Below are 10,265 nucleotides of genomic sequence, written 5' to 3'. Positions count from 1 at the left end.
CTGTGGCTGCAAGAGCAGATCAGAGGCTGGGTATCCTATAGTGAGTGATTCACCTCCCACACCTCGAAACTTTTCACTATCTACAACACACAAGTCAAGACTGTGATGGAATACTCTCTATTTGCTCAGATACGTGTAACTCCAACAACACTCAGGAAATTTAACACTATCCGAGACAATGCAACCAGCTTGACTGCAACCCCATCTACCATCCTAAACATTCATTCCCTCCACCACCAGTATACAGTGGCTCGAGTGTGTACCATCTACAAAATGCCCTGCAGTTATTCACCTGAGCTCCTCCAACTGCACCTTCCATTATGTGCAACCTCCACCATCAAGAAAGATAAAGTTTCAGGCACAAGGGAACACTGGTTTCTCCCCAAGTCATACACCTTCCAGTCTTGGAAATTTATTGCTGGTCCTTCATCTTTGTTGTGTTTAAACCCTGGAACTCTCTGCCTAAAGGCACTGTGGGAGTACCTTCACCAGAAGGACTGCAATGGTTCAAGAAGGTAACTTACCTCAGCTTTCAGTTAGGAGAGGGCGATAGAAGCTGGCCTTGTCAGCAACATCTAGAACCCAAAAGTGAATATAGAAAAGGATTTGAAGCCCATTACCAAAAATGGAGGCTTTGCCCAAATGCTGCTAGGACTATAGTCTCAATGTTCCACCTGAGCAAAGCTATAACCTGAGAGATCATAAAACAGTGTGTAGTGGGTCTACTTTCCAACATACATCTCTCTTGCTTTGGTATACTTGATAGCAGAGTACACCTGCTTAACTTGGATGAAGAGTTGCCATGCTTATGCTGTCGATGTTTAACACAATACAGCAATGAGAGCAATTTTGGGAACACCAGGATCGATCCAGCTAGTGTGATGTTCCACATTGTCACACATCTAAAATTTTGAATAACACCAACTCTCAATACCAGAAGATCCTACACATACCCCATGAATGTGACTTAAATCTAGCAGACCTCAGCTGGTGTTAACTCACAATATGGATTAAAGCTACATATAAGCTTTAAGCTGTAAAAAGAGTTCCTCTACCTGATGGCATGATTCCTGGCTAACCACCAAGGTCATAAACTGTACTCTGGTAGCAGATCCAAGTATGGAAAGTCCCATGTTTTTAATTGCCTTGGGAAAACCTGGTTCATCTTGAATTGCTCAAGGTTTTGGGGAATAGATTTAGGACAGAGATGAGGAGAAACTGCTTTTCCCAGAGAGTCGTGAACCTGAGGAATTTTCTGCCCAGGGAAGCAGTAGAGGCTACCTCATTAAATATATTTAAGACTCAGTTGGAAAGATTTTTGCATAGTAGGGGAATTAAGGGTTATGGGGAAAAGGCAGGTAGGTGGATCAGAGTCCACGGCCAGATCACCCATGATCTTATTGAATGGCGGAGCAGACTCGATGGGCCAGATGGCCTGCTCCTGCTCCTATTTCTTATGTTCTTATGTGCTCACCTTAAATCTATGAGCCCTATTTTTAGGCTCCCCTATTTTAGCCTTATCAATGCCCCTTCTGATTTTATATACCTCTATAAGGTCACCCCTCAACCTTCTACACTCCAGGGAAAAAAGTCCCAGCCTACCTAGTGTCTCCTTATAAATCAAGCCCTCCAGTCCTGGTAACATCCTCGTGAATCTTTTCTGCACCCATTCCAGCTTAATGACATTCTTTCCTGTAGCTAGGCGATCAGAACTGCACACAACGCTCCAAGTACGGTCTCAAGAGTGACTTTGTGCAGTTATAACATGATGTCCCAACTCCTGTACTCAGTGTCCTGACAAATGAAAAGCAAGTGTGCCAAACACCTTCTTCACCACCCTGTCTATCTGTGTCGCCACCTTCAGGGAACAATGTGCCAATACTCTTGGCCTCTCTGTTCAGGGCCCTACGATTTACTGTGTAATTCCTGCCCTGGTTTAACTGATCAAAATGCAACCCCTCGCACTTGTCCAAGTTAAATTCAATCTGCCATTCCTTGATCCATTTCCACAGTTCACCTAAATCTTGTTGTGATCTTAGATAACCTTCTTCACTGTCCACTACTCCACCAATTTTGATGTCATCGGCAAACTTCCTAACCACATTAATGACATTGTCATCTGAATCATTAATATAGATGACAAACAACAGTTGACCCAGCATGATCCCTGCAGCACACCATTTGTCACAAGCCTCCAACCTGAATAACAACGCTCCACTACTACCCTCTGACTCCTTCCACTCAGCTAATTTTGTATCCAGTGGGCTAACTCACCTTGGATCCCATGTGTTCTCACCTTCCAGACTAGCCTATCATATAGGACCTTGTCAAAGACCTTCCTAAAGTCCATGTAGACCATATCTACTGCCCTTCGCCCATCTATTCTCTTCGCCACCTCTTCAAGAAACTCAATCAAATTCAGGGGACATGATTTTCCACACACAAAGCCGAAGACTCTATAACTCTCTGACCCTGCGACTCTTGCACACATGGACTTATTAAGGTGCCTTTACTTGTACTGTTTAATTTCTGTGTAATCGTCCTTTTTTTAAGAGGAAAATGGTTTATTGATAGAAAAAGTTCAACTATCAGATCAGGAGGAAAGAAAGAAACAAATATCTTCATTATTAAAAATCATGAGAAGGTGACTGATGAATTCTAACAACAATGCTGCAGCACCAACAAAGTTCTTTTCATGGGTAGACATTAGACCTGTGCACTCACAAGGTCAAATGTCTACCCATTTGATACAAAGAATACAATATTTAAATCTTAATAAATGGAACAGCTTTAACCTGAATGGGAATATATCAATATCAAAATGTTCAGAAATATTGTTTCCATACATTGTTTATTGATCTATAACATACATCTGTTGAAGTAAAACATTCACAATGATTTTTCAGAACTTAATAGCTTAACAGAGTCAAAAGGTTGATATCTCTGGAGAATGTGATGAGAGGCACATACATCATATGCTGAAGAGAATAACGTATTAAAAATAGGTACTATCATCTTTTTCCATTGTAATAAGAAAGTGACATTCCCTCGTTCCCATGGAATTGAGATAATGTGGTCTCTCAATTTTTTTTAGTTTCTCTCCTAGAATGCAAATATAAAAATGGAATTAGTTACAACTTCCATTAAAAACAAAGGATAGACACTTCAACTTGGTGCAACCCACATGATTCATTAGATTGGTTATTCCAAATTGTTCATTCAGCTGCCACTTCTTGTACTCAGTGAACTTTATTTCAACTAATGGAGTAGACCTTCCATTGACTTGCAATTGCTGGCCACCTGCCACTGAACCGCACTATTTCTCCCAATGTAGCCCTGGCATAGGCTTCACCTGGGAGCATGGTTCCCAGCACTTCAACATGACCCAACCCAGGGCAGGGGCCAACTCTATGCAGACAGCCAGCTCTACTCACAGATCAGCTTTGACAGCTGGAGAGGTCCTCACACCTAATCCTGCCCTTGCCCCCTTCCAGTTCCATCTCCTCAGGCTTATTGGTTGTCAGAGCCTTCAGTATTGCTGACTGACAGTGTCCAAACATTCCTGAATGTTTGGGATATCTTTGTTATACATAAACATTTAGTAGCTCTTGGAACCCATCAAAATGTAATAATTTAGTAAAGAAGTATTATTGTTCCTAACATTATCTCACCCCATACACACTACAAAAACATTTAAAAATTTTGAAAATAGAATGAATAATAAATAATTGCTAACCTTTCTCCTGTTGTCTGCTTTCCTCACATTCATTTGAATGCAATTTCTGAGCATGCACCAGTTTTAACCTAGCCTCAACTTGACAGGCTGGATTTCCAGCCTAAGAACATGGAAGTCTGTGAATGTTCAGGCTGCTGCTTTGGGCTCCATGAGGAGTCCATTGAAACAGAATGAGGCAGTTGCAGTGGCCAGCAAAAGAGTAGAGGCTGGTACTATTGACATGGGCCGACACCTGAGCTGGAAACTGGAACTTCCTCAGAGATACCCAGTTAGCTCTAAAGACAAGTGCTGGCATTGATGTGAAGGATTTGTGGTGAACTATGTTGATCATATGGCGCAAAGAACTAACACATGGTAAAATACTCTGCCTGGACTCAGTAAGCTGAGGCAGTGGTTTGCTGTCTCTCATTGCTTTACTACTTTCATCCAGATTTTGTTATCGACACTATCTAAATAAATAAATCTGACCAAATGGTAAGCTGTTGAGATCTTGTATGCCACTACGTTCTTACTTGCAAGGAATTTCTTGATTTGACAAAACAGTATATGATGGCAATGTTATTACTTACGGATGAACATAGAAAACAGACGTGCTGGATTTAAAAGTTTAATTAAAATTGGATAGTTAGATTTATTTCCTTACTTCAGAAAGCCGCTGATTAAACCTTGCACCCACTTATCTTTAGGGTTTGCACATATACTTAGGCGTTTCCTTGTGTGAAATCTGTGAAGAAATTTTTCAAAAGAACCTCGATTATGCTGCTGGATTATAGTTCATACATTGTGTATTTTAAATATATTTATAGAACATAAAAGTAACTTCAAAATATAATTCTCCTTTTTAACAAGAGGAAAATTTTGCACTTACATGACAGCATCAATGCTGCAGAGTTCATTTGAATACTGCCAAACATAGCCTCTAATTACTCTCAAAGGTAAAGGTTTTGCTGAATATGAAAGACAACAGTCGACTGGAGACTGAGCATCTATATAAAGCAAACATCAACAGACATTGGTTAAAAATGAAACAATTCAATAATAGCAAAGCAAAAACAGCATGTCAACTGAACATTAGAAGGCATTAGCTGAAAAATTCAAGTAGAGCCAAACATTAGGACATGGTTACCTGCAAATGGTAACTTTTCCATTGTGCTGAGCATCAACAGTCCTATCAACATCGTCAAAGACAGGTTCCTACAGTTACAGACAGTTTGCTTCATTCTGATGATTTAATGCAGCAAGTGGCAGTGTTCAGTAGATCAGGAAAGTGTAAAGTTGATCTGATCTGAGGGCCACAGTGATCTGCTTTTATATATTTTTTAGTCTTGGGGGAACTTGGAAAGCATTTCCTGTTGGTCTTATCTTCCCACAATACAGACTTAATCACCTTTCATCAAATCTACGTAGGTATTTTCAGAGAACATAGATGATTGAATCTTATCTTGAATGTGGTTGCACTTGCCTTTTATGGTTGTTCAGTTCCTATCATCTTGTTCAACTTTTTTTGTGGCTTTCCATGTTGTGAAGCAGTCCATGAGTGGTGACTAGGAACAGGAGATGGAAAAATTTATATTGGGGAATAAAAGATTGACAAGGAAATTAAACCAAATTTTTGAGTACATCTTCATGGAAGACAGACCAAAAACCTCCTAGAAATAGTGGAGAAATACAGATCTTGAATGATTAAAGTGCTGAAAGAAATTAGCTTCAATAAAAAACTAGTATTGTAGAAATCCAATATGCCAATAAATCCCCAAGACATCATGATCTGTGATCCAAGATTTTAAAAGAATTGTCTGCAGAGATAGAGAAGGAATTGGTTGCTATCTCCCAAAATTCCATACATTCAAGAATGGTTCCCACAGATTGGAAAGTAGCAAATATAACTCAATGTTTTGAGAATGGAAGGAGAGAGAAAAAGAAACTGGGAACTACAGACCATGTGGAAAAATTCTGGAATATATGATGAAGAAACTGGTAACAGGGAACTTAGGAAATAATGAAAGGATTAGTTAGGGTCAACATGGATTTGTGGAAGGGAAATCATTATTTGCAGCTCTTTTGCAGATTTTTGAGGTTATTACTGCAGATTAGATAAGGGGGAACCAGTGGCTGTGGTGTATTTAGACTTTCAGAAGGCCTTTGATAAGACATCACACATGAAATGATAGAGTTTATAGAGCCAGAGAGCGGTACAGTCTTTTGACTCATTGAGCCTGTGCCGACCATAAAACACCCATTTATACTAAAGCTATACTAATCCCCTTTTATTCTTTCCAGGTTCCCACCAACTCATCCATGATTCTAGCACTCACCTGCACTCTAGGAGACATTTACAGTGACCAAGTAACCAACTAAGCTGCAAATTTTTAGGATGTGGAAGGAAACCGGAACACCCAGGGGAAACCCACACGGTTACAGGGAGAATGTGCAAATTCCACAAATTCAGCACCAAAGGTTAGTATTGAGCCTGGGTCAATGGAGCTGTGAGGCAGTGGCTTGAGGATAGTCAAAGATCTATCTTTGATTATCCAATAAGAAGAGAAGGACCTGGCCCAAGTAATTATTCTCCACTGGCCAAGCAACAATGTGCAGAGCTCATGATAACTGTGGACAAGGATCCACCCCCAGTGGATATTAATCACTATTGAAGTATACGGGATTGAAGTAACATATTAATGTGGACTGAGGACTGGCTAATGGACATATAGCAGAGAGTAGGAATAAATGGTCATTTTCAGGTTGGAAGACTGTGACAACTGAGGTACTGTAGAGATTGGTGCTGGAGCCCCACCTGTTCAAAATCTATATCAATGATTTTGGTGAGGCAACCAAATGTAATATATCCGATTTCACTGATGATAAAATCTAGGTGGCAGTGTGGGTTGAGTGAAGAATGTTGAGAGGCTTCAGGAGGGTATACACAGGCCAATGGGCAAAAACATGGCAGGCAGAATACAGTAATGAAAAACACAAGGTCATCCAGCTTGTAGTAAAAATAGAAAAGCAAAGTATTTTTTTAATGGTAAGAAACTGAAATGCATTGATGTTCAGAGCAACCTGGTTATCCTTGTACATGAATCACTGAAACTTAATGTATAAGTACAGTAAGCAATTAAAAAGGCAAAAGATATGTTGGCCTCTTTTGCAATAAAATTTGAGCACAAAAATAAAGAAATTTTACTGAAATTATATAGAGACCTGTGAAGCAGCACCTGTGATATTGTGCACAGGTCTGATCTCTTTACCTAAGGAAGAATGCATTTGCATTAGACGGAATGTAGTGATGTTTCACCAACTTGATTCCTGGAATGGATGGGGAGGTGGGTGTTCTCCTGTGAGGAGAAATTAAACAGACAGGGTCTATGCTCTCTGTACCTTTGAAGAATGAGAGCTAATCTCACTGAATCATATGGAGCTTGACAAAGTATTTATGGGAATAATGTTTCCCCTGGCTAAGATCTCTAGAATCTGGAGTCAGAGTGAGATGAAAAGGCATTTCATCATTCAGAGGGTGGTGAATTATTTGAATTCTCAACTGCATGGGGCTGTGGGGTCTCAGTTGATGAGCATATTCTAGATAGAAATGCATAACGTTTTGGATTTTGTCGTAATCATGGAATATGGGGTTCGCACAGGAAAGTGTCATTGAGGTAAAGGATCAACTGTAATCATATTGAATGATGAAGCAGGCAAGGAAGATGAATAGTTTACTCCTGTTTCTAATTGTTATGTTCTTATGGGAAATAACGCCCCATTCATGGACCCTCCCCACTCAGCAAATGGTCTTCCAACAGCTTGCAATGTCAAAGGCCTTTTCCACTGATTTAAATGTGTCTGACAATTCACTCACAGTTGCAAAGCATATTCACAATTTTAAAAAGGGGGAAATATTAATCCAAGAATTAAAAGATAAGAGATTCATTTTGCACTACATCTAATTTGTGTAAATTGATAAAGAAACATTAATATACATTGGAATAAAGTAAATAGAAACAAATCACTTATGTTTTTGGTAAAGGTCAGTGAGATTGAGTAAGTGAGCAAAAACTCGCAAATGAAGTTTAATGTGGGGAACCGTGAGGTTATGCACATCATTAAAATAAATCAAAAAGCAGATTATTATGTAAATGGAGAGAGACTGAAAGTGAGTGAAGTACAGAGGTATCTAGGTGTTTTGGTGCATGAATCATAAAAAGCTAGCAGGCAGATCCAACATGTAGTTAAGAAGGGAAATGGCATTCTTGCAAAAGGTTTGGAGTTTAAAAATAGGGAGGTTTTGTGGCAAGTGTACAGGGAGTTGGTGAGGCCTCACTTGAATACTGTGTACAGTTTTGATCCCCTTACCAAATAAAAAGGTATTGTAACATTGGAGGCAGTACAAATGAAATTCAACAGGCTAATTCCTGGGATGAGGGGGTTGTCCTACTAAAATAGTGTGGGACTGTATTTCTTGGATTTTAGAAGAATAAGGTGTGACCTTATTCAAACAATTAAGATTCCATAGGGGTTTGACAGGGTAGATGTTGGGATGTTTTAACCAGTGGGGTAGTTTCGAACAAGGGGACATAACTACAAGATAAGGGGCCGGTCTTTCAAAACTGAGGTACATAGAAATTTCTTCACGCAGAGGGTGGCCGATCTCTGGAATTCGCTGCTCCAGCAGGTAATGGAAGTTGAGTCATTAGAGGTATTTAAAGTGGAGGTGGATAAGTATTTGATAGATCGAGGAACAACAGAATATGGAGAAATGGAACAGGAGTTGAGGCCAGCGCAGATCAGCCATGATTATATTAAATGGTTGGGGAGATTTGAAAGGCCTGATGGCCTACTCCTGCTCCAATTTTCCTGTGTTCTCATGTTATATTCAAATGAATAGGGCCATACCCAATTCCCCATCCGTGGCTGGTGTTGAGTTGAGGAACAAGATATGAAGTGTATCCTCTCTATCAGGTCAGTATGTTATAGAACAGGCTTGGAATCTTTGGTGAGTCCAGAGATGGTCCAGTTCATCCTGTGCTGCTGCACAGTTGTAGAAGTCTGGAACACACTGACACACATACTGCATCTGGCTGATAGTTTGCTACTAACTAACTGGCCCTTTAACTTTCATTTACGAGTGAAAAAGGTAGTTGTGTCCAAAGAGGTACTAGAGAAAAACAAGATGTTAAATTTAGATGGGAAGTGTATTGCACATCACAGCTTAATAAAAATGTATCTTTAATATACTTGGAAACTGAGGCCACATGCGTTTATCAAGCCATTTTATCAGTTGAACATGTACTACATTATGTTCTGAATATTATTTCCTTCTCATAAAGCCTCACAAACAGACTGTATTGCAATGTTCTGTGGACTTGTGAAGTGCATTAGATGTTTGTCTCTTCAGGATGTGCCAAATAGAACTTATGGTATCTTTGCGTGAATATCTATGATTTAGTAGTGGTGCAGTGTATATGGGAAAGACTTGATTAAATTGAGGAAATACAGCAGATGTTTCACCTACAATCCTTGTTTTCTGAGGGATGTCTACTTTGATGAAGAATTTATCAGCACAGAAATGGAAAATGTATCTGAAAAGTATATGTTCAAGAATATTTATTGATGACTCAAAATGGGATTGTAAAGCTGTCAAATCAAATATTCTGCTGCAACTATAACTGATATGGGAGAAAATGGAATACTGATAAATTGGTTTGGCTGAATTTTCTTTGGTCCTCATTGGAATTTGAAGACAAATGTCTTGAACAGTTTTTCCTCAGCCTGGTCTCACTCTAGGTCTATTTAAACACATTTCACAATACTCCAGCAATTTGTACTTTGATTACTAGGATTGAGGTACCAGCCCAAGCAGTGTCTTGCAGATGCAAAGACAAGGGCAGCAGGTGAATGCGAATGTGACTGCTTACAAGTGCCCCCCAAGGCATGGGCCATGCCATCATCATCCCTTCATTGTCTCCAGATCTAAATTCTGCGCTTTCCTATACACCAAGGCACAACCAGATGATTCAAAAAGGTGCTTGACACCACTTCCTCATGAGGAATTTGGGATTGCCAGTAAATACTCAACTTGATAGTGACACCGCATTTCCAAAATGAACAAAAAAAATGAATTTCATCTTTAGCAGTGCTCAAAAAACCCACAGTTTGGTATTTAGGTAAGGCCAGATCATCTTTTGTCTGGGAGGGTCAGATAAACCATGTTAATTGGGATGCAGGTAAGGGAATGGGAAACCTTCAGAAAGATAAGGCTGTTGAGTCAATTAAGCTGGTGACATCAGTGTAACCATATCTGAAATAGTGGTCTGAAAAAGATATACCAAGACTATTAGAATGATGCCAGAAATAAAGATAGACCATGACCACATTTCCCAATCAAAAAAAGTTATTTAGGATGCTGTCTCTTTGTGACTGTGGGCATGCTAGGAGTTGTGGGCAATGTTGGTGCCGGAAGAGTGGCGGCACTTGTGGGCTGCTGCTAGCACATTCTCAGTAACACAAAATGATGTATTTCACTCTGTGTTTTGAT

At 39.7% G+C, this 10,265-nt stretch overlaps 1 protein-coding gene across 1 annotated transcript; it reads right to left on the bottom strand.

Moving 5' to 3' along the window:
- Positions 1 to 2,834: 2,834 nt before the first annotated feature.
- LOC127571656 (C-C motif chemokine 20-like) lies at positions 2,835 to 5,010 on the bottom strand. Its single transcript, XM_052018238.1, has 4 exons — positions 4,863 to 5,010; positions 4,605 to 4,722; positions 4,380 to 4,460; positions 2,835 to 3,102 (listed from the first exon to the last, which is right to left on the bottom strand). Exons 1-4 carry the CDS (start codon positions 4,954 to 4,956, stop codon positions 3,081 to 3,083), a joined length of 315 nt encoding a protein of 104 aa, XP_051874198.1. The 5' UTR covers positions 4,957 to 5,010; the 3' UTR covers positions 2,835 to 3,080.
- Positions 5,011 to 10,265: the final 5,255 nt, after the last annotated feature.

The sequence above is a fragment of the Pristis pectinata genome, chromosome 6, assembly GCF_009764475.1.
Source record: "Pristis pectinata isolate sPriPec2 chromosome 6, sPriPec2.1.pri, whole genome shotgun sequence".
In the NCBI taxonomy this organism is placed as follows: Eukaryota; Metazoa; Chordata; class Chondrichthyes; order Rhinopristiformes; family Pristidae; genus Pristis; species Pristis pectinata.
The sequence above is the reverse complement of the archived record's forward strand: the minus strand, read 5'-3'. Positions and strand labels throughout refer to the sequence as shown.

What these genes read in the sequence shown, in the direction of transcription:
- LOC127571656 (XM_052018238.1), bottom strand. Translation starts at nt 4,956, where the DNA reads ATGAAGCAAACTGTCTGTAACTGTAGGAACCTGTCTTTGACGATGTTG. An exon ending in TGCAGCATTGATGCTGTCAT is followed by an intron (nt 4,461 to 4,604) that starts GTAAGTGCAAAA and finishes ATTTCTTCACAG; the next exon opens with ATTTCACACAAGGAAACGCC. An exon ending in TTAATCAGCGGCTTTCTGAA is followed by an intron (nt 3,103 to 4,379) that starts GTAAGGAAATAA and finishes TTTGCATTCTAG; the next exon opens with GAGAGAAACTAAAAAAAATT.